Below are 25123 nucleotides of genomic sequence, written 5' to 3' on the forward strand. Positions count from 1 at the left end.
ACGCTTGTAACGCTACGGGGGTACTGTCAAACCAATTTGGTAACGCGTGTAACACGCCTGCTCGCCATGCTCGAGCTTATGTCAAAAATTTTCACCAAGATGGCGCCCACAAGTCTTTGCATTCACAACGTGTTCCTCTTTCGACCGCAACGTAACAAGGAGAAAAACATCCGAGACCGACGCTGAACGCAGACAATCCCCGAGTCTTAACCCGCGGCTGCTGGCCGGAACACGGATCACAGCTAAGACCGCTCCCACAGTGCGACGAAAACACTCGACTCTGGATCCGCGGCTGCTGGCCGGAACACGGATCACAGTTGAGACCGCCCCCGCAGTGCGACGAAAACACCCGACTCTAGACCCGCGGCTGCTGGCCGGAACACGGATCACAGCTGAGACCGCCCCCGCAGTGCGACGAAAACACCCGACTCTAGACCCGCGGCTGCTGGCCGGAACACGGATCACAGTTGAGACCGCCCCCGCAGTGCGACGAAAACACCCGACTCTAGACCCGCGGCTGCTGGCCGGAACACGGATCACAGTTGAGACCGCCCCCGCAGTGCGACGAAAACACCCGACTCTAGACCCGCGGCTGCTGGCCGGAACACGGATCACAGCTGAGACCGCCCCCGCAGTGCGACGAAAACACCCGACTCTAGACCCGCGGCTGCTGGCCGGAACACGGATCACAGTTGAGACCGCCCCCGCAGTGCGACGAAAACACCCGACTCTAGACCCGCGGCTGCTGGCCGGAACACGGATCACAGCTGAGACCGCCCCCGCAGTGCGACGAAAACACCCGACTCTAGACCCGCGGCTGCTGGCCGGAACACGGATCACAGTTGAGACCGCCCCCGCAGTGCGACGAAAACACCCGACTCTAGACCCGCGGCTGCTGGCCGGAACACGGATCACAGCTGAGACCGCCCCCGCAGTGCGACGAAAACACCCGACTCTAGACCCGCGGCTGCTGGCCGGAACACGGATCACAGTTGAGACCGCCCCCGCAGTGCGACGAAAACACCCGACTCTAGACCCGCGGCTGCTGGCCGGAACACGGATCACAGCTGAGACCGCCCCCGCAGTGCGACGAAAACACCCGACTCTAGACCCGCGGCTGCTGGCCGGAACACGGATCACAGTTGAGACCGCCCCCGCAGTGCGACGAAAACACCCGACTCTAGACCCGCGGCTGCTGGCCGGAACACGGATCACAGGTGAGACCGCCCCCGCAGTGCGACGAAAACACCCGACTCTAGAACCGCGGCTGCTGGTCGGAACACGGATCACAGCTAAGACCGTCCCCGCAGTGAAACGAGATGGCTGGTAATCTTTCCTCGAAAGTGCAACAGCTGCAACCGGAAGACGTCGAGAGGTACCACGACAAAATTCAAGTCGTTGATGGCATCGATCCATACACGATGGATTTCGATGCCGGTGTACTCCCTTTGACGGTAGACTTCGACAAGATCTGCAGTTATCTAGTTTTCAAAAATTCCTTTCGAACTGGACAGCCACATTTGAACCGGAAATCCTTGGATTCATACAAGAGCTTCACATCAGGTTTTGTTAAAGAAGTGCTAGGGTGTAGGTGCAACGACGTCTTCGTCGTATCCGGAAAGGTAATATATTTTGATTACCAGTTTTGATTATCAGTTTTAAGACATTGAACATATTTCACAGGTTCTTCATAGCATGAGCATAAATGACCCGCCGGCGGAATGCTGGATAATAATCTCGGATGCAGAAACCGAAGACGATGAAGCCGGGTCCATTCTAGCCGCGCACTGTACTTGCACTGCTGGAGCCGGTGAAACGTGTACCCATGTATCGGCTGTCCTCTACGCTTTGTCGTTTGCCCGAGAACTGTGCCTGGGTAAACAGGTTAGTGTAGCATTAAGAGATAAATTGAATAGAAATAAGTGTAATATTTTTATTTTACTTTTAGATCTCCGTGACCGAGCTTCCGGCATACTGGACCGCTCCAGGCGGAAGATTGGCCAACCAAGATTTATTTGCGACTATCGACGAGACCAGTTTTGGAAAAAAAAGAGAAACCTTTTGCGATTTGCGGAACTTCAATTTAGAACGATCGGACGATGACTACATCGCTTTGATAAGAAAACTGGAAGAATCGGGTCTTGAAGTGGCAGCGAGTAAAGCTTTTTTTTTTGCATTCAGATGCAGCTGACGAAGATGATGAACTGATCCGAAAAAAAGAATATGTGTCGAAGTTGTCGATGACGAACCGGTACGAACAGTGCTATGAGGATCAGTCGATTGATGACCTTCGTGACGTTGTTAAATTTACAGATTGGAGCATCGCACAACATGACTGTGATCTTATTGAAGAGATGACGAGGGATCAATCGGCTGATCCTCTGTGGTTTAAAATGCGTTTGGGTCGAGTCACAGCATCAATCTTCTCTCGTTGCGTCAAAACCAGCATAGACAATCCTTCGAAATCTCTACTTAATTCCATATTCACGGAAAACTCAGTTCAGAATATCCCAGCTTGCATCTACGGCAAAGAACATGAATCAAATGGCATCAAGGAAGCTTTAAACGCATTTAGGGCTAACAAACATCGCAATGTAAGTGGCAGGAACAGTGGATTAGTAATTTCGCCAAAACATCCATACCTTGCAGCCTCGCCGGACCACATAATTAGCTGTGATTGCTGTGGGATAGTCACGGTTGAGGTTAAGTGCCCTTTCAAATCAGATCATTTGTCGAAAGAAGAAGGAATTAACGTGTTGATTAATCGTAAACCTCAATCATCGGCATACATTAGGTCTATTCCCGTACTTGCAGAATTGCAGAATTTCTGCAACTTCTGCAGAATTCTGCAGCCAGCATAAGTCACTTTTTTGCAGCACGTTCCCGTATTTTTCAGCTCGCTCTCTTCATCTCTCTCTTTTGCAGAAGTTCTGCAAGGAGAGAAACCGCAAAACTTTTGCCTGGGTAGCGCGTTCCAGTACTTTTTCTGCAATATTGTACACAGTTGAGTGGATTTACTCAAATTGGGTATTAAAGTTTTTTTTAATATTAAAAAGTTTATTTCTAGAACTTATTGCTTTATGCAACTCAACATTTTATTTAAAAAAAATAAGCTTGTACCATTTTTTAAGTCACTAGAAATTAATTATGCTTAGGTAGAAATTATACATTAGAAACAATTCAAAACTTTGACATTAGGTAAACTATTTTAGAAATAAGAGGTACGTTTAACTAAAATAATTTATAAATGACAAGCATAAACCTTTAATAGTTTAAAAAATCTATGAAATTTTAATTTCAAAAATAAGTAAAATTTGAAAATGTGTAAATCCTCTAAATTTGAGTTTCTAACCTAAAATATGACTCCAATGTGTATTTTTTTAATGATTCAAGATGGCGGCATTTAAGAATTTAGGAATTAAAAACATAAGAATTTAAGATTAATTTCTTAACGGAGTAATGTGGTGTAGAGTATAACGAAAGTTTGGATTTTTTTAATAAAATGTGTTTCAATTTTAAATAATATAAAATATGACGTGTAAACAACGTATGTTTTGTTTCAGCAAAAATGTTATGTTCATCAATTATATAATCAATTATATTTATTATTTGTTTGGTATACCGTAAACTGGGGTGACTTTGATAGCCCGGGGTGACATTGATAGAAATTTGATTTGGCCACTTATTTTGATACATCCAATGTAACAGTCACAGTGCTTACATACTCAAAATTCTCAAAAATGTTTAGATATTAATTTGACGGGCATTTGAAAAACCTATCAAAGTCACCCGGGCTATCAAAGTCACCCCAGTTTACGGTAGTCTAATACCCCTCCTTGTTGATCCCTTCGTTCGACAAATTTACATCAAATTGGTAGCACCTTTTCAGGTATAATTTATTATTTGCCAATTAAATTTACCTATTATGTAAACACATGTAGTCTGTTCTAGAGTCTGTTCCACGGCCTGTTCAAAAACAATTAAAGATTAAAAATTAATCCTTAAACAAATATTTATTTAAAATTTATTCAACTCAAAAAAAATTTTCTTTTAAATATTTTCATTTGTTTTTATGAAACAAATTGTTTGTTGGTGTATTAGCCATGCTGTAATACTGGCTTTAGTTATAGACTTTTTATCAGATTAAAATATTAACAAAAAAATAATAATAATCGTTCTCAATAAAACCAGGCATTAAAAAAAACTACCCCAAAATCCATCAATTCAAAATATACAAATGTCCCCTTCAAAAAGACTACTTCAATTTGGTAATAATAAAACATCAAATTTACTACAACTCATAATAAAATGCTTGATTTCACCAAATTTGCAAATTTTATGTAAGCGTGTACTCAACATCCATCACACCAACTTGCAGATACTTTTCAGCACGAAAGAGAAGAGAGAGCTTGCAGAAAAGTACGGGAACGGTTTCGCTGCAACTTCGGCTCTCTCATTGCAGAAGTTCTGCCTGAGAGAAAAGTTACTTTTGTTGCAGAAAAGTACGGGAACGCTCTGCTGCCGATTTCGTGCAGAATTGCAGAATTCTGCAGTACGGGAATAGACCTATTGTTCGCAATAGTAATGGTAGATTAGCTATGAATCATGAACATCCCTATTATTATCAGGTTCAAGCACAGATTTTCCTTTGTGACGCTAACTACGGTTTTTTTGTTATTTGGGCTCGACAATTTTCAATATTTATTAAAGTGACCAGGAATAATGAGTTTTTGGAATCTAATGCGAAGAAGGCTGAAGATTTTTTTGAAAAAGTTATTGGCCCTGAAATCATTGGACACTACTACACATCGCGCAAATAGTTAGTTCAGGAACAGTCATATTTTATAATATTAAAAATCATTTGTCTGTACAATAAACTTTGAATTGATCTCTCGAATGCTGTATATTTAATTTACTGTAAGTTGTTTTCTTAAACAGGTTGTATTGGAAAATTTATTCAAAGTGATAAAAAGCAATTCACAAATTTGTTAAAAAAAATAATTTTGTAAAAAAAATCATTTACTCCCATAGTGCAAATCCAAGCAAACGCAAAAAAGCCCCTCACTCGATCGTTTTCGTGCTGAACACATCTGTCAAATAAACCCGCAATCAAAACAAAAAAAAAGAAAAACCTCACACGTAAGAAAAGGCTCCGTGACTTGCTCGATCTATATTCACAAGAATAATTGAGACTCCTCGATACAAACAACGTTATCCGTCAGTAACGGTGCTGGAAAATATATTTTCCATTGTTGTGGAAGTAGCTGGACAAGCCCGCAGATACGAACGGATTGAACGGGTGAGGAACTCAGTGCTCGGAAAAGTCACCAGGCCACGGGACATTGAAGAATACGTGCGACCAGCAGGCCATGAAGAATCCTTGGGACCTAGGGTAAGTACATCTCGTTGTCTAACGCCTTGCTTCCCATCATGGAAAAATAATCTTTACTTCACTTAGGATGTACTTGGTGCCATTCCCGAAAAATAGCCCAGTAGAAACCTCGGTGACGTTAGCCCGACGCTTCGCGGGACATGCCCGACAGGCAGTGCGGTTCAGGTGTTGCGTGGAGCAAGATTTTCAAATCTTTTCGTGCTTTTTGCAAAACGGGATGTAAAAACCAGCCCGACGTCGACCAGAATACAGCGCTCTAACGACATCGACATTGGTTGTCTTGTCGGACAAGGAGGAGTTGCGCCGAGAAAACAAGTACGCGGAAATACGAGACACTTCGAATGGGACAATTGGCAGAGCTAGGTACTTCGAGCTGATTGAGGGGAAAAAGAAGATGTTGATAACTATCTGTTGCGATGATGGTAATGGTTGCTGCGATGACATTCGCTAATTCAATTCTGAGAAGGGCTAGTATTTAATTTGGTTAAGGTGAAAAGACATGCGAACGATTTTTTCGAAAAATGTAAATATTTATTAAATACAATAAATTATTAGAAAAATAATTTAGTTTATGATGAAAAACAGCACTAATACCTTTTTACATTTTTTTATTTATCAGTTATCGAAATGACTTAGTATGTGATGTAGATTAGTTATTGCAGTTTAACATATGATCTGATTTTGATTAGTTTTTTATGGTGAAATTATCGATGGACAAAGGTTAAATAACGCACAAGCTACTGTAACTAACATATTAAGCACATTTTCACCATTGTGCTCGTGATTCAACAAAGTGATTGGAAGTCGCGTGCTTAGTATTCCGGATTTCTGCCGTAGTGATCCTATTGATCGCTCTACCTCATTTCGGATCGAAGCTAGAGCTCTCGTTCTCTCGACAGCCTTGGAGCTTAACTGTTTCTTCTTTGAAGACGAATCTGGCACTTTTAAAACTGCTCCCCTATCTTGAACGGCCTGTCTTACAGTAAAACCCCTATCGGCTAAAACTAAGTCATTATTATTAAGTTTATCTAGCAATCCACATTGTTCGGTTATGAACTTGTCGCTTGTTCTACCAGTATATGGCTTAGATATGAAAGAAATTGTTCCAAATGATGTGATTCCTACTAATTCTTTCACGGTGTAATGGTGTTTGTAGTTACTATATAATTTAATCACTGCCTCTTTCACGCCGGGTTTTTCGGTGAATAACTCAAAGCAATCCAAAATCACGGCTATGGGTGCATCGTACAGTTTGCGAAATCTAGTCGGAGTATTAGAAGCAATGATTTCTTGCGATGGCCATTTAACTAAACCTTTCAATTGCTTGAACAATGAGTACAATCCTGAGTAAAAATATCGAGTTACGGTAGCTGGACACACACGAAACAAAACTGCTAAGATGCTAAAGCAAAGTCCTAATCTAATATACATAAGAACCATTATCACGACTTGTTCTTTACTTAGTATATCTGAAAACACCAAGATTCCAGGTTTCACAAAGTCTACCAAAATTGATAGTGTAGCAAAATTAGGCAGTCCTGTCAGGTGAGCAACTTTACGATCATTTTCTTTAAAAGAATTTAAATCCCACTGAAAGATCTCCAAGATTTTGTGCTGCTTTTCGATGGTTTTCCTGAGTTCGTCGATTTCTTCGTCTTTCGCTTTCAGTAGTTTTTCATACTCACGGTTTTCTTGCAACAGTCGCATAAAATTTTCTCTCGAAAAACTGTCGTCGTTTGGCTCGCTGTCCATTAGAAACTCCGCCTCGTTCGGCAACGCTGGTTCTACCATAGTTTCATCAATGACCTCGTCATCCTCTTCGATGTAATAATCCGTATTGCCGTTGCTCAAGTTTGAATTTTCGTCGTCTTCCAGATATTCAATGGTACCCATATTGTGGTTGTCGTGATCGTCTCCTTGTGGATCATTACTTTCATTGTTTTGTACTACAAATAAAAAAATCAAAAAAATGATTTGGCTATAATTAACATTATATCCAAGATTAAAACATACCTATGCGTGTAAGAACTGGCATGTTTATGGATGGAATCCAATCCACACTTGTCATGTCATTGGGAGCAGATGGTTTACCTGTTAAATAAAACAAATCGATTTCATTAAAATTCAAAAAATACAAACCTATTTCTAATCTGACACAAAGTGGCGGCCACAGACATAGTCATAGTTGTGTGTTTCTCTAAGTTGGACTGCTTCAATCCACAATTCACGACGCAACTTTTCTCTTGCAATATTTCCATTAGGAATTTTATAAAAACTAATTTCGGTTTTTGTTTCCACAGATCCACATCCATTAACGACACATTTACGAGGCATTGTCGAGAAAAACTGCTGCGATTTTCAGCTGGCGTGATTTCCACCCACCCTGATCCGGCCAACGGTTGCTTTCCTAGTACGCTGGCGTTCTGTCAGAGATGTCGGACGGCGGTCCCAGATGTTTTCCGCTGTTCCGGCCAGCAGCCGCGGGTCTACAGTCGGGTGTTTTCGTCGCACTGCGGGGGCGGTCTCAGCTGTGATCCGTGTTCCGGCCAGCAGCCGCGGGTCTAGAGTCGGGTGTTTTCGTCGCACTGCGGGGGCGGTCTCAACTGTGATCCGTGTTCCGGCCAGCAGCCGCGGGTCTAGAGTCGGGTGTTTTCGTCGCACTGCGGGGGCGGTCTCAACTGTGATCCGTGTTCCGGCCAGCAGCCGCGGGTCTAGAGTCGGGTGTTTTCGTCGCACTGCGGGGGCGGTCTCAGCTGTGATCCGTGTTCCGGCCAGCAGCCGCGGGTCTAGAGTCGGGTGTTTTCGTCGCACTGCGGGGGCGGTCTCAACTGTGATCCGTGTTCCGGCCAGCAGCCGCGGGTCTAGAGTCGGGTGTTTTCGTCGCACTGCGGGGGCGGTCTCAACTGTGATCCGTGTTCCGGCCAGCAGCCGCGGGTCTAGAGTCGGGTGTTTTCGTCGCACTGCGGGGGCGGTCTCAGCTGTGATCCGTGTTCCGGCCAGCAGCCGCGGGTCTAGAGTCGGGTGTTTTCGTCGCACTGCGGGGGCGGTCTCAACTGTGATCCGTGTTCCGGCCAGCAGCCGCGGATCCAGAGTCGAGTGTTTTCGTCGCACTGTGGGAGCGGTCTTAGCTGTGATCCGTGTTCCGGCCAGCAGCCGCGGGTTAAGACTCGGGGATTGTCTGCGTTCAGCGTCGATCTCGGATGTTTTTCTCCTTGTTACGTTGCGGTCGAAAGAGGAACACGTTGTGAATGCAAAGACTTGTGGGCGCCATCTTGGAGAAAATTTTTGACATAAGCTCGAGCATGGCGAGCAGGCGTGTTACACGCGTTACCAAATTGGTTTGACAGTACCCCCGTAGCGTTACAAGCGTTACCTTCGGTATTCGTCCATATTGTTAAAAACCTGGATAAGACAACCACGCATACTACTACACCATCGTTCCCGGCAATTTTCAAACATACCCTTTATTTTTAACCAAGCCCTCAACATTGTACCATTTTTCGAAAACCCCATTTCCCACTTAATTTTGCGAACGGAACATTCAATGCGTTCCGAATATAACAATAATATTTATCTATTTTAATATTTTCAAACATTATGTTTGTTTACAGCGCTGACGTAAACAGAATATTACGTCACTACTACATTTATACATCATTGACGTCATGACTAATACATGCGAATTTCAATGATCATCATCGTTCCAATACATTCACATCGCACTAATACATCGCCATTGGTGATGATGAGGCGTTTCACCTTAAGCGGCGATCATAGTTCGTTCTATGTTTTGTCCTCTCTATTCTCTCTGCTTTGATCGATTAATCCGTTTGCTCGATCGTCCCTTTCACTCTATACGTGCTACTTTGTATTCAGGTGCGCGAACATGCTTCGGATGCTTGTTCTCAAGCTCTGTGCGGACAATACCGTCTTTTCATGTTTCTGATTCTAGGATCTGATAAACTTGCAGGATATATGGTTATGTCTTCGTTTGAATTTTAACCTTCTGATTTGTACTTCTGAAAAGGGTTTTCTGATGTTCCTAGAAACCTAGCTGCCTTTCCTGTCGATAATGGTTTTCTTGGATTTCGTGTTTCTTACAGGAAATGTAATAAAATAAATCTTTCTTCTAAATTACCCGACACCGCTTGGGAATTTCTTGATTTTCGTGATTGTTGCGTCACAGGAAGCGCGAGTAAGTTTTTTCTAATAATTGAAACCACTTCGGTTAATTCAACTTCAACTAAATCTGACACCGTCAGCTACATACATACCAATTAAAACTAGTAAAGTCACGATTTTGGAATCAATAATTCATTTCTCTAATTAGTTTTCAGTACGTCGTAACAGCCTCGCGACCTTGGTTTTTTTCTGAAACAAATGTTTTTTACTGTTTTGAATTCACCTTGTAGTTAAATTTATTAGATTTTTTTATAAATTTTGTTTTGTTGCAGCTACCAATGTATATCTTTGAGTTCCAGGCTCATATGACGTCATTCATAAAATTCATCAGTTTTATTCCTTGTATTGTCTTGAGTTTGGCACCAATATCAAATTTGCTTAATTATATTTACAGATTTCATAAAACAATTTTTTATAGCATCCTAAATGCTCAATTCTTTTGTAATTTGCTGTGTTAGTTTTATTATTACTATTTTTAAAAAGCTTTTTATAATCAATGCTGCCAAAATCGGGACAATTTATAATTACTAATTATTGGGTAATTCTCTACCAACTCACACGAAATCGGGAAAAGTTGCCCCGACCCCTCTTCGATTTGCGTGAAACTTTGTCCTAAGGGGTAACTTTTGTCCCTGATCACGAATCCGAGGTCCGTTTTTTGATATCTCATGACGGAGGGGCGGTACGACCCCTTCCATTTTTGAACATGCGAAAAAAGAGGTGTTTTTCAATAATTTGCAGCCTGAAACGGTGATGAGATAGAAAATTGGTATCAAAGGGATTTTATGTAAAATTAGACGCCCGATTTGATGGCGTACTCAGAATTCCGAAAAAACGTATTTTTCATCGAAAAAAACACTAATAAAGTTTTAAAAATTCTCCCATTTTCCGTTACTCGACTGTAAAAAATTTTGGAACATGTCATTTTATGGGAAATTTAATGTACTTTTCGAATCTACATTGATCCAGAAGGGTCATTTTTTCATTTAGAACAAAATTTTTCATTTTAAAATTTCGTGTTTTTTCTAACTTTGCAGGGTTATTTTTTAGAGTGTAACAATGTTCTACAAAGTTGTAGAGCAGACAATTACAAAAATTTTGATATATAGACATAAGGGGTTTGCATATAAACATCACGAGTTATCGCGATTTTACGAAAAAAAAGTTTTGAAAAAGTTACTTTTTGCGTTTCTCTTTGTTTCGTCGTCCGTGTCTGTCGCGGGTGACCATGAACGGCCATGATCGATGACGACCAACTTTTTCAAAACTTTTTTTTCGTAAAATCGCGATAACTCGTGATGTTTATAAACAAACCCCTTATGTCTATATATCAAAATTTTTGTAATTTTCTGCTCTACAACTTTGTAGAACATTGTTACACTCTAAAAAATAACCCTGCAAAGTTAGAAAAAACACGAAATTTTAAAATGAAAAAAAATGTTTTAAATGAAAAAATGACCCTTCTGGGTCAATGTAGATTCAAAAAGTACATTAAATTTCCCATAAAATGACATGTTCCAAAAAATTTTACAGTCAAGTAACGGAAAATGGGAGAATTTTTAAAACTTTTTTAGTGTTTTTTTCGATGAAAAATACGTTTTTTTCGGAATTCTGAGTAAGCCATCAAATCGGGCGTCTAATTTCACATAAAAGTCCCTTTGACACCAAATTTCTATCTCATCACCGTTTCACCGCTGCAAATTATTGAAAACACCTCTTTTTTCGCATGTTCTAAAATGAAAGGGGTCGTACCGCCCCTCCGTCACGAGATATCAAAAAACGGACCTCGGATTCGTGATCAGGGACAAAAGTTACCCCTTAGGACAAAGTTTTACGCAAATCGAAGAGGGGTCGGGGCAACTGCTGTGTGAGTTGGCGGAGAATTACCCTATTACAAGGTTTGACATTTGTTTCGAAGTTTTTCTTCTCATGTCATTTCTCTCCTTTTTGGTTTTAGATTTGCTTAATGCTTTTCATTTGCTTATTTTTTAGTTGTTATTTGAATATGCCTAAGGCTACCAACTGTACGGATTTTTTCCTTACCATACGGATTGTCGAACCTCTTCGCGGATTTTTAACAGGCCGGAATTTTTGTAGGGAATTTTACGCATAATACGGATGTGTACGGAATTTTAACAACTTTTTAATCATTGAATTGCTTTTTTGATTTGGTTGAAGCTTTTGTTAACTACACAGAAAAAATATGTGAATTTACTTGACACGGAAAAAATTAATTACATGTAAACCACTGGCGGTACCAGGGGGGGGGGGCACGCCGGGGCACGTGCCCCCCCTTCTGTTTCGAGAGTTGATAAAATCTTACCTGATTTTTTTTACTGGTAAACAATGTACACAAAGTCTGAAGCAACAAAATTCGCGCCAAAACCTGCTGTGTTTTCATGAGCGTTGATTTGTTGCACTCTAAATAAAAATACTCACAGTCTGACTTTTGTTGGCATCCTCACCCACTGAGAATTTTGGCTCGGGCCTCAAGTCGATTTGGCTCGAGATCGAGCTTGAATCGAGTCGAGGCTCAAGCCAAAATTCTCATTGGGCAATTTTTAGGCTACACTGCGAATCAGCATTACACAATATTCAGTTCACTTTTACACACATGCAAGAGATCTATAAGTTCAACTTGGTTTACACAAAAAAGTGTAATCTTACTTGAACTGAAAATCAAAACAAATGTGCAAAAGTGAGCTGAACAATGTGTAATTCAGATTTTCAGTGTACCAGAAACAAAGCACCTTACCGTTCAAAGTTTCAATTTAAGTGAAAATGGCTTCATTCGGTGCACGTCGTGCGGTTTTTGCTTCGCGGTGTTTTTTTGTGTGAATACAATGCCGAAAAAGCAGACTTCGATTTTGGACGCGTTTAAAAGGTGTGAGAAAAACGTGGAACCGTCGACGAGTTTTGCCAGCACGCGAAATCGAAATTCGGAAAAACACTGTGACGGTGCTGTGAATGACGGAGGCCAACAGAATTCAACTGTTCCCGGTCCTCGGCCCGAATTCCCCAGTTTTCCTGTTTCGACGGATTCGGTTGCTGGAGGAAACACGAAACAGACGAGCGGCTGCAGTTCCTACGACACAAACGCTGAGGAGGACACTTCGTTTCAAGGCAGTCGTAAAAGGAAGAGGAATAACGGAGCAACCCATGCGAAGAAAAGTAGGCAATGTCCGGATGGTTCTGAGCGCCGAAGTGTCGGCGGCAATGTGCAAAACGCCGCTCTAGGGCGTGCTGAACTATGCAGTGCGGATTCCGCCGGTAAGCGAAAACGTCACACATCGATCGTTGAGAACCTGGATGATAGTGCAGAAGGAGAAAAAAGTTATCGCAGTTCCGGATCGGGCGAAAACGCCGAAGATGACGCTGCTGCTGGCAAAAAGGAATCCCGGAACAACGAAAATGACGGTCTGAGTCTTTTTAAGCATCACAGTAAAGATTCCGCCGAAAATGGAACACACCGAGTTCCACTCGATTCACCGCTCGCCAGGTATTTTTTTATGTGTGTTAAATATTGGGTTTTACAAACAAAATTTCTGCTCTATTCTGTTTCAGACGCTCTATCTCTGAATCCTCGTTCAACGAAAAATCGGATAGCCAAAGTGACCACCTCCACCCGAATGGTTCTGATCGCCGAAATGTCGGCGGCAAAGTGCGAAACACCGTTCTAGGACGTGCTGAGTTACGCGGCGCAGATTCCACCGGTAAACGAAAACGTCAAATATCGATCGTCGAGAACCTGAATGGTAGTGGAGAAGGAGAAAAAAGTTATCGCGACAGTTCCGGATCGGGTAAAAACACCGAAGATGACGCTTCTTGGCCGAACTGTTACAACACGAAATGGAATTCCGGAGAAAACCGAACGCAGAAAATCCAGCGAAACTCGGATTCTGTGCGCCGTAGTTCTGGTCACAAAAAGCAATCCCGTAATAGCTTCACCGACGAGAACGCTGCTCTGAGTCGTTCTGAGCACCACAGTACAGATGCCGTCGAAAATCTAACTCTACAAGTTCCGTTCGATTCGTCGCTCGCCAGGTTTGTTTTAAAAAATAGTATAAATTGTTGGATTTTGCAAACAAAATTTGTCAATATTCGGTTTCAGACGTTCTCTCTCTGCCACCTTGATCCACGAGAAACCAGATAGTCTAAGTGGAAATGGTTCGACAGATTCGGATTCGTCGATTTCTGGTGGCCTCCGGAATCGGAAACGGAGTACCCTTTCGTTCCTTTTCGGTTCTGATCGTCGAAGTGTCGATGGTAAAAAGCGACCGAAAATCGGATCCGGTTCAATCGACAAAAACGCCGTCCTCACAAATTCCACAGGAAAGGAAAATATGCTCGATACGCAGCTGGAAGATAGGTAATTTCAACATCATTTATTTATTTTTTCGGTTGTTTAACATCACTGTTTGCTCCCGGAAACAAAAACGAACCAGTTGCTCACCCCCGAAAGGTCAACGAATCCTGAATGGTCCTGATCGACGTGGTTCTGGGCCATTTATCGAAACTGATGCCCGATTTGAAGTAATTATCAGTGAGCCAGGTGCGAACGATTGGACCGAAGAAGATGTTGGAGACGAAGGATCTAACATCTCGCCGTTGTTGATGGTCGATGCAACGAAAACGGTCGGAAGGTATCTAATTTTTTTTTATAATCTTTCAATTCTATTTAGGGCTCGTTCAAAAATTACGTCCAGATCTAGTTCGTATTTCCATGCGCATTTTTTTCAATTATTCTAAAGAGTCTTCAATATTAATTCGATTTTTGGAAGTTGCGTGATTTGGCGTTTTTTACAAGCGCCCTTATAAAGGACAAAGGACACGTATGTTACTGCCGGTCGTTTCATTTGATAAACTCGATCTTGCCATAAAATGTTGCATTTTTTCCCAGTGGAATTTGGTGATAAAATCGTAGGGGGACTGGATTATACTATAGTGAAGACGTAATTTTTGAACATCGTTATTGTTTTTGTTACCTGTGTTTCAATGCTGTTAATCATTGAACCAACGTCATCGCTCTCGTTGATCGATGTTATAATCGTAAACGGACCCATCGTTGATTTAATCGTCAAAGTCAACAGTGGCGTAGATTTTCATCGCGTTGATTATCGATAATCAACGCGTTGATCAACTGCGTTCTTTCTTAGTTTACTAGAGTTTTATGAGGAAAGAACGACTTTTTTATTAATGTATTGATTAGGAAATATGGAAACAACTCTATTTGTAAGAAGCGACCGCGTGGTCCCGTTTGGCTGGTTGCGCACACACTGGAACATGGGTCATGTGGTCAATTCATTATTATATCTTAGAAAAACAAATTCTTTCGATATTTAGCCACGCGAGACTATTACTGAAGCCGCCGGAATAATAATTCCATGCCACATCTATTTGAGAATGTTTCCCAATCAATACATTTACGAAAAAGTCGTCCTTTCCTCATAAAACTCAAAAAATAAAAAAGAACGCCGTTGATCAACGCGTTGATTGTCGATAATCAACGCGATGATCAACGCCGTTTAAATCAACGCCTCCGTTGACGTTAACGATTAAATCAACGATGGCTCCGTTTAAAAATTACGATTATATCATCGATCAACGACAGCGATGATTTCTAGATTAAATTTTCAAAACAACCTATCCCTCATGGGTTTCCTATGCAGATAGGGCCTTTTGAAAATTGAATCAAGATTTAAACGCCGTTGATTTCAACGATTAACAGCATTGCTGTGTATGATATAAAAATATACTGCCGAGTCCGTCCCATATGTAAAAACAGCAAGCCGAGAAAAATGCATGGCAAATTTGTCCCGTCCATAAGACTACGTGTTAGAATTTTACGAAAAAGTGAATTTTCTCCGGTTTTCTAGAATTACAAAATTTTATTGGTTTTTCAAATTGTTTATATGATTTTGAAGCGAACTGCACCATTACCTCAAAATTGACGAAATTACATATGGGACGGACTAGCTTCGAACGGCAGTATACCAATCAAACATTTTTTTCATAAACTTAGGGCTGGTGTCACGATTGAACCCCGTGCGCTTCTGGAAGTTACTCTAAGCAACGAAGAACACCTCGTCATCGGACAACCAAATCCTGACATCACGATCCAACCGCACGAGAAGCTGCCAGCCACTCAGAGCTGTGTTCCGCGCCTTTGCTCCCAGGATCAAAATCGCCAAATACCAAACGCACATCGACTGGGCACTTCGCGATCATCAGGAGTGCAAACAACCATTGTAGATGCTTTTAACTATGTTGGCAAGAAAAAAGTGTCTTCTTCTGCGTTCAACCCGGTTGAAACAGGATCACTTCCAGCAGAAAAGTCAGAGCATGACGATGCTGAAACATTGAAGGATACTATCATGAACTCATCCAAAGATAGTGTGCGCGCAGAGGACGGCGTAGAGGGTTCAACGGTTGAAGACAGGTAATGGATATTTTTAAATTACCCCAGGAAATGCTTATGCGCCCGTTTCCGATTTTGGCATATTATTATTGATCAGAATGCTTACTTAAAATGTTCAAACTTTTGCTCTTTTAATTACAGCCATCCTGATACCGAGAAAAGCAGAATTTGTGATCCGTCGGATCCAGCAGCAGGTGTTCCCACTGACCGTCATCAGTTTGCTGCTATGGTACGGAAAGGGCCTTTCCAGCCAAGTCTGTCAGAATACCCGATCACCCGATTCGGTGGCAAAAAGCGTGCCTTCAGGAAAGCTTGGTACGCTGTTCATGACTGGCTCGAGTACAGCATCATTACTGACAAAACCTTCTGCTTCGTCTGTCGACTGTTTGGCAAGGAAAATTCCGGAAAGGGTGGCCATTCCGATCCAGCTTTCGTATCGACTGGTTTTTCAAACTGGAAAAAGGCAACACAAGCTTTCGCGACTCATGAACGGTGCGATTTCCACGTCGGCTGCAAGGAAGCACTTTTTGCTTTCAAAACACAGAAAGGAGTTGATGAACAGCTTGATGACCAAAAATCAGCAGTGCTGAAAGCGAAAGAGCAGGTTCGTCTCAGAAATCGTCGCTTGATTGCTCAGCTGGCTGAAGTGGTAAGGATGTTGTGCAGAGGCGGTCGACCCTTTCGTGGCCACGATGAGTCAAATGATTCTCAAGAAAAGGGACTGTTTCTGGAGTTTATACATCTCATCGCAAAGTACGATGATCAATTGCAAGAACACCTTAAAGCTGGACCCAAGAACGCAACCTATCTCAGTAACAAAACGCAAAATGAATTAATTGCTGCGATGCACAACGTTATCCTGCGAAAGATTCAAGGCAAGCTAGTTGGTAAAAGGATAACAATCATCGCTGATGAAACCAGCGACTGTGGTCATCATGAGCAGCTGGCCGTCGTGATCCGTTACGCTGAAGATGACGGCAGCTCACAAGAGGTGTTTGTTGGGCTGAGGAGATTGCTGAAAACGGATGCACAAACCATTTTCAACGAGCTGTGTGCTGTTTTGGGCGATCTTAATCTAACGTGGGATCAAACGGCTTGTGTCTGCTTCGATGGAGCGAACAACATGTCCGGTCAGCACGGCGGTGTCCAGGCCAAGTGTAAGGAGAAAAATAAGCGTATTCAATATATTCACTGCTACGCACACTGCTTAAATCTCGTGCTGGTCGACGCTGTAACGTCCAGGAAGGAAAATGGAATCGTTTTCGATTTTTTCGGGACAATACAGTTCCTGTACTCATTCATCGAAGGCAGCCCAACACGACACGCCGTTTTCGAGCGCGTTGTTGTCAGAGGTGGAGACCGCCTGAAGGCGCTGAAGACGCTATCAACTACTCGCTGGGCGGCAAGATCGGAAGCAGTTTCCGCGGTTCGAGAACAGTTCGAGTCGATCGTAAAGGCAACGGAGGAAATAATTGACACGTCATCCGCTCCTGATGTTAAAGCGAAAGGAAAAGGCCTACTGGCACAGCTTAAAAGCTTTAACTTCATTTTGGCTTTATACACCACTGATTTCGTTCTTCGTCTCATTAACATCGTGAACAAAACTCTTCAGAGCAGCACTGTCAGTGTGTCTGCGTCGCTGAAAGCGATCGACTCATTGAAAATCCGGCTGAAGGACTTGCGAAATGATTCATCTTTCAGGGACTTTTTTGAAGATGCTGTAGTAATGTGTGAGAAGTTGAGCGTTGATGTGCCAGCCGTGCGGAACCGGAAACCAGTCAGGAAACCCGATTCAGATTCAGTCTCGGAAGCAGTATTTTCGTCGAAGGAAGAAGAAGTAAGAGTCAAATTTTACTTCCCGCTGCTCGATAGTCTCCTTGATGGATTAGAAGAACGTTTCGACCAAGAATCAACCGCTGCATTGCGTGCATTTGAAAAGGTCTTGAACCTGGAGGCAAACTGTGAGGAAACAGCTTTAGTAGCTGGTCTAGTGGAAGTGAAGGCATTTGATCTGCAAGCCGAAATGAGTCTACTGACAACACAGCGTAATGAGATTGTTGGAAAAGAACCGGAGGAGCTGATTAGCTGGTTAGGCAGCACCGGGCAGGAGGCGATGTTTGAGAACTACGCAAAAGTCGCCAAAACGTTTTCGGTTTATCCTGTTTCTTCGTGCAAGGCTGAGAGAGCATTTTCCAAAATGGCAATTGTTAAGATGAAACTTCGATCAACAATGCTGCAAAAGCGCCTGAACGCGATTATGCTTCCGTTTGTTGAGCAGCAGCTTTGTAACGAGATATGCATCGAAGATGTAGTTGACGAATTCGACAGGCTGACAGGTGCTCAGCGAAGATTTGCTCTGTGATAATCATCGCTAGCTTTTTACAATGCTATTGATTAATAAATACTGAACTACACCGTGTACTTCTCTTTTCAAAACCTAAAAAAAAAAAACAAAAAAATACTCTGATGATCACCCAAATATGCAGCGGGTATTCGACTCCCCTCCCACTATCATTTTCCATAAAAGATCCTATGTAATTACTCTTAGCTTTAAGAAAAATGCAATTACAAAAGCCGACTCGGTCCTAACCAGGTTCCAGTATCGAAAAAAAAATGTTATGAAAAAACTCTGACGCTCACGGTGCCCCCCCTTCTTCTGAGGTCTGGTCACGCCAGTGATGTAAACTCAGTTGATGTTAACGTAAGATTCGACGTAAACGGTTGAATCACACGTAAAATCATGTTTTTACGTATAATTTGTTACAAATTTACATCAAATTGCATTTAAATTTAAATGTTTAATGACGTGCAAAAGTGTTACATCATAAATGATGTAACATTCGGAAATATTTTTTTGTGTGTAGAAATTTTTATTTTTCTGTGAGTTTGATCAAGGGGTTTCCAGCATCAAGGATTACTGACCAGTCTAAATGGAATTACCAGGATTACTGGCAATATGTCATGAATTACTTTGATTTCCCAGAATTACTTGGGATTTCCAGAAACCACGCAGAATTGCTCAAATTTATAAAAATAACTTGGAATTACTGCCTAGCTTCCAGCATATTGAGAATTGGATCGAATGACAGCTGTCAAATGCACAAAACCACGTGCTTGGCAATAGTACGTCCATCCCGGGAATTCCCGGCACAAAATTCCCGGGATTTTTATATGTTGTACGGGGAATTTTCGAAATTAAACAAAAATCATAATTTGGCATGGAAATTACATTAGTATTTCAATTAATAAGTTTAAACTTTTCTAAAAATTTACATAGATTGGTACCATTTTATTTGTTGTCATTTTTGTTTTTAGATATCTTAAACCAATTTTCAAGCTGTTTTATTCATGTCATATAGAAATAAATAAAAAATAAATATTTATAAGATATTTATTTAATTTGAATTAGAAATGTGGTACATATAAAATTCAAAGCACAATATTGCGCAATTCTCACTAACTTGGACTTCGCACTAAATTATTGCTATCGATCGCACTATTGCGACTTGTCAAACTGGCTTGGGAAATTTTAATTTTCTCAAAAAATGATCAAAGCGAGCCGATGTTGCCCACCTGTCAATCGCACTTTTAAAATGCGAATGTGCAGTTTGGTGGAAACTGCGACTGGAAAAGTAAATAAACAACTGCTGGTTGCCAAGTTTTTGGAAATTTTGCTGTCAAAAGTGCGAAAGAAAAGTGTGGGTCAAATCCAAGTTACAGTGCAAGGATCAATAGAGAACAGCAAACATTTGTTTAACACTGGAACGCCCAACGCATGTCCAACTTACACGGACGCCTAAGCCTCCCAAAAAAGGAGGAACAGTAACTTCAACTCACTGGTACTCGGCCATTACTCAACCAATCGGGACGATTCTTGTTTCCAGTGATTTGTAAGAATGTCTAGACGATCCTAAAATTGTGCAGAACTTAATTCGATCAAATCTGTAATTTTTGCGATCAAAAACATCGTTCCACCTTTTTTAAAACAACTGCCGCAGCGGAATTTTTGGCGATTTTTTTTACACGCGAAAAAAAAAGTTGGAACGATGTTTTTGATCGCAGAAATTACAGATTTGATCGAATTAAGTTCTGCAAAGTTCTATAATCATCTAAACCTGGGTGCTGAATAGTTGTTCGCAAAGCGGCCTCAATTTTGAACTGTCAAAGCGGAACCAATTTACTGTTCGCTAAAAGTAGAGAGTATTGTTATCGATCATTAAAAATTGTTTTTTTTTGTGAGAATGAAAAATCTGTGGCTGTGTGTGGCTGTGGACATGGAGTTGAATTCAAGAAATCATAAGAAAGTTGAAGGCGTCATTTTTTTTAAATAATTTTGAATGGGAGTTGTTTATGGAGTCGATGCGGTTGTATCCATCCAGAAGGTGCCTTTATTGTTTGATTCCATTTGAAAACCTGGTTTAGTGAAAATCTCTTCTGTGTGTTGGATCAGCTTCGCTAGAATTAACGATGTTTTTTCGCTGGACCAGGACGAGCTGCAGGATTCAAAAATCAGCCAGAGAATTTCACAATGACACTCTCGCCTCAGTTCTTCGTCACCCGTAAAAAAGAAAAATCTCTTGTAACCGATCAAAACGCGACAATATTACAACAAAAAATGTCAAAAACTAGACAAAATAAAACACATACTACTGATTATAAAACAGTTCATTCACCAGTATGAAAAAAGTCATGCTTGTGCTTGAACAGCCTCCTACTTTGTAGATGTAAACAAAGCGGGATCATTCGAAAATCACGTTACGCATTCTCTCTATTCATCACCCAGATCTAAACATCTAACAAATCACTGGAAAGAAGAATCATCTTTATTGGTTGAGTTATGCCCGAGAACCAGCGAATTGAAGTTACCGTTCCAACTTTTTTGGAGCCTTGGGCGTTGGAATGTTAAGCTATCTAAAAACTGCTATCCTTGTTTAGATTGATATTAATAGTGTTGAGCTAATTCTATAAATTTAAAGCTTGAAAAACATAACAAATATAAAGAAAACATAGATTTTATGACTTTTTCAAAAACTAAAAACTTCCCGGGAATAAATAAATATTTTTCCCGTTTTCCGGGAAACTCAAAACCTGGGAAAATTAGACGTCCTGCTTGGAAATCATCGAACTATTGGGTAAATATCAACATCATTTTGAAAACTGATTTTGGCGTTTGAGTGCATTTAAAATTCAAAGCACAACAAAGAACAAAAAAAATCTTCAAAACTATCTAAAAGTGCTATCCCTGTTTAGATTGATTTTAATAGTATTGAGCTAATAGTTTGATTTTAAAAACATAACTAATATAAAGAAAACATGACGTTTTCAAAAATTTCCCGGGATAAAAAATATATTTTTTCCGTTTTCCGGTAAACTCAAAACCCGGGAAAATTGGACGCCCTACTTGGAAATCATCGAATAATGTGGTAAACATCAACGTCAGTTTGACAACTGATTTTGACGTTTGAGTGTTTTTCATTCGAATACATTTGAATCAGAGAGCATCCAAATTGGCGGACATTTCGAATCCGCTCTGTATTTCTTACAACCATAAAAAGCATCAAGGAAAAGCAAAATGCATTCTGCCAATTTACCTTTAAATAATTACTAGTAGTTACTTGAATTAATGGGAAATACACGAATTACTGAGTAACTATGGAATTACTCGAATTACTACGGAATTACTAGGTAATTCCAGAATTACAGGAATTACTGCAGAATTGCGGAGTAATTCTGGAATTACTGAATTACTTACTCAAAATCCGAATGATCCTGTACTAGCTGTAACTTTGGTTTCATACATGAAAATTAATAGGCAATAAATAGAATTATAAAAGGTTTATCGAAATTATCTTTTTAACAGTTATTTTTTATTATTTTATTATTTTCTGAAGTATGTTTTCACAAACAAGAATCATGGAATTACCAGGATTACTGGGATTATTAGGAATTACCAGGATTACTCTGGAATTACTCAGTAAATCCGGAATTACAGAATTACTTGCTCAAATTCCAAGTAATTCCGGATTAGTGACCAGTCTGACACGATGCTGGAAACCCCTTGAGTTTGATTTAAAAGGGAGAGTTTTCCTGGGTTTCCTCAATTAAAACTTGATTATCAATAATTCTAAAGTTTTTGAACTATTGTCTTTCATATGTTGATAGGACCTTTAAAAAAACTCTAGAATTGTTTTTTTAGAAATTCCTTACTATATATATTTATCCATTTCCAAAGGCTTTCTAAAACTTGTGAAAACATTTGAACATTTGAATTAACAAATCTAGAGTTTTTTTTAAAGGTCCTATAAACTGTTGTGTTTCACATGTTATAGGACCTTTTCAATAAAAAAAAACTCTGGAAAAGTGTTCGTGAAAACACTAAGAACGGTATTATTCGTAAAAGCAAACTTGACATTTTGTAAACTTTTTTTTTTTTCATAAAATTATTTTTATTAGGTCCTTTTCGGTACTGGGACCTGGTTAGGACCGAGTCGGCTTTTGTAATTACAAAAAACTTAATAATTACAGAGGATCTTGTGTGTAAATGTTAGTGGGAGGGGAGCCGATTACCCGCGGCCTACTCGGGGTATTTTGTAAACTTTAAAACGTTTAACAAAAAACATTGAAGAACATAACGATTTGATTCAAATCACGGTTTATTTTATGAATACTTTTAAACGTGCAACGTGTAAAATTTGTTAGCTGTAAAAACGACACAGTTTTATGTTTTTAATTCTCAAATTTATTAAATTTAATTTATATAAATAATTCATTGACAGTTTTTGTTATACCATGGTGTCATATCGGCAAAGTGTACGGATTTTTGCTCAGCAACAGTTGGTAGCTTTAAATATGCCATAGCTGCTAAATATGCATTAAATTACTTTCATTATTTTTATTACAATTGAGAGTTGAGAGTTAAAGCTTCGAAACAACTTGTTTCCTTATATTTCATTTGATTCCATTTATTGTATATTCATTATGTTTATTTTATTCATTGTATTTATTATATTTATCATATTCATTATATTAATCATATGTATTATAATTATTATATTGACTATATTCATTATACATATTTGAAACGCCTAACAACCCCCCAAAAAATACTAACCCCTCTCAAAAGATAACATCCCAGGGCCTTCATATGTTTTATGGACAGGACGAGGGAGTCGTGGATCGCCTGGCCCAAGTCACATGAGCTTCATTGTCTTTTTAATCATATTATAAGAAATGATTGGAATGAGAATGATAATCTTTTAAGGTCCTTAAGATATAAGTCGGTTACTAACCGAACCGTCTCAGTTGAAACATACTAAGGTCATGGCCAAGTCCTGCCAAGACGGGGGTACTAATACATACATACATACATACATACAAAATCGGCGTTGATTATATTCAACAATTTTTTTGTTGAAACAAACCTCGTACAGGCTGATTCTACAAAACATTTTTCTGCGTGCTTGATCAAGTCTTTTTGAGATAAGACATACTGTTAAATTTACATGAAAAATGTTTACATAAATACATACCGTCAGCTTCATGAATTGTGTTCCAAATGTGGTCGAAGTTGTGACGCCACCGGTGAATATTTTCTGCGTAAAAACCGGAGGGTTGTCGTTTATATCTTGCACGTAGATCAAAACTCGAACAAGCGTGCTTTCGCGCTGATAAAAAAAATCGCTCGAATATTTTTCGGCCACTGCTTTTGATGAATGATACTCGTTTAGTTGCATTTGCTGTACGTTTTTAACGGTTTGATTTGTTTCAAAATTTTGTACGGATACGAAATGTGTCTGTGATGCGATTTGATAAACGTCGTTTTCCGATGATTTAACTGCGATTGCTCTTGGCTGACTAAGAGCTAAGTTTTCTGGAGTATTGATGCAATTTTCAGATGCTTTGACAATAAGAGTATGATTCGATTTTTTTTCTCGGTCAAGTTCTCGGACCACCTGTAGTATTAAAATTTACAATTATTATTTGAAAAAAAAAAAATGTTAACTGTCATCTTACCGTTAAAATATGACTACGTTTGTCCAATTGGAAGTGCCCTTCTTCGTTTCCATGGACAATAAAGTAGCAAACCAACGTTGGAGTATCGTCAAAATAGTCGACCTCATCACGGTCTATCGTGTCTGGCAACTTTTTGTACTCCATGCCTGGTTTAGAATGTTCGGTAAAGTTTACAGTGATTTCTTCAATCAAGAATTTTGGCTCATAGTCATTGACATTTTTAACATGGATGCTCAAATCTAGATCCGCACTCAAGGGTGTCGGAATTCCTTGGTCATACGCTTCAACACGAAGTTCATACTTTTTTTGTCTCTCACGGTCCAAAAGTAGTTTAAGCGTGATTACTCCACTGTACTCGTCAATTGAAAATGACCTGTATCCACCCACTGGATCTGGTTTGAAGCGGTACATTACCGCTGCGTTAGGACCTATATCAGAATCGATTGCTTTTACCTGGATAATACTAGTACCAACTGTAGCGTTCTGAAACAGCATCAGATATCACGATATGTTCAAAATGTATTGTGTGGTACTTACCTCTGGAACATGTATAATACTATCATTCGATGGAAAAATAAAGTTAGGAGCATGGTCATTGAAATCCAGCACACAAATGTCCACTTTTTCGCTGACGGCGTTGGACGGAACTCCCTTATCACGTGCCGTAATGAGGAGTGAATAATTTCCGTATAAATTATTCAACGACTGGTTGGAATAAATCTCTGCCTTGCCGGAGGCAATTTGCTTGAGATAAAATATGTTAGTGCCAATGGTTTCTACAATTTCGAATTCAATTTGTGCATTTCCAGTTTCCGAATCATCGATATCGGTGGCTTTTATCTCCATCAGAGGTTCACGAATGTTGTGAAACTCTGTTACTTGGGCACATCCTTCGGGTACCGTCATGACCGGAGTGTTATCATTTTCATCCAGGATTGAAACACTAGAATATTCACAAAAATAGAATCAACGTAAAAATATGATATAAATAAATACTTTTTTTGGCTCTTTACATTAGGGTGTTTCAACCAAACGAAAAAGTTCTCAGATTACGGCAAACCGAGGTTAGAGACTCCCATGCAGGGTTGCCAGGTTGCCAGATAAATCTGGGAATGCCA

The 25123-nt window shown here is 40.3% G+C and overlaps 3 protein-coding genes across 4 annotated transcripts; 2 read left to right on the forward strand and 1 right to left on the reverse strand.

Moving 5' to 3' along the window:
• Positions 1-2207: 2207 nt before the first annotated feature.
• Positions 2208-5599, forward strand: LOC120430793 (uncharacterized). Its single transcript, XM_052711535.1, has 3 exons — positions 2208-2849; positions 4479-5392; positions 5459-5599. Exons 1-2 carry the CDS (start codon positions 2241-2243, stop codon positions 4818-4820), a joined length of 951 nt encoding a protein of 316 aa, XP_052567495.1. The 5' UTR covers positions 2208-2240; the 3' UTR covers positions 4821-5392; positions 5459-5599.
• Positions 5600-6033: 434 nt separating this feature from the next.
• On the reverse strand, positions 6034-25050 carry LOC120430792 (cadherin-23-like). Of its 2 annotated transcripts, XM_039595907.2 has the most exons (5): positions 24543-25050; positions 24006-24488; positions 23522-23944; positions 7406-7483; positions 7201-7338 (listed from the first exon to the last, which is right to left on the reverse strand). In XM_039595907.2, the coding sequence occupies exons 1-4, from the start codon at positions 24909-24911 to the stop codon at positions 7457-7459; spliced, it is 1302 nt and encodes a 433-aa protein (XP_039451841.2). In that variant the 5' UTR covers positions 24912-25050; the 3' UTR covers positions 7201-7338; positions 7406-7456. The 2 variants fall into 2 exon arrangements, with proteins under 2 accessions (XP_052567496.1, XP_039451841.2); XM_052711536.1 differs by lacking the exons at positions 23522-23944; positions 24006-24488; positions 24543-25050 and having other exon boundaries at positions 6034-7338; positions 7406-10254.
• On the forward strand, positions 11862-18492 carry LOC120430789 (uncharacterized). The gene is made up of 6 exons (XM_039595902.2): positions 11862-13073; positions 13139-13618; positions 13686-13943; positions 14020-14217; positions 15597-16013; positions 16134-18492. Exons 1-6 carry the CDS (start codon positions 12418-12420, stop codon positions 18352-18354), a joined length of 4230 nt encoding a protein of 1409 aa, XP_039451836.1. The 5' UTR covers positions 11862-12417; the 3' UTR covers positions 18355-18492.
• Positions 25051-25123: the final 73 nt, after the last annotated feature.

This window comes from Culex pipiens, unplaced genomic scaffold, assembly GCF_016801865.2.
Source record: "Culex pipiens pallens isolate TS unplaced genomic scaffold, TS_CPP_V2 Cpp_Un0101, whole genome shotgun sequence".
Lineage (NCBI taxonomy): Eukaryota > Metazoa > Arthropoda > Insecta > Diptera > Culicidae > Culex > Culex pipiens.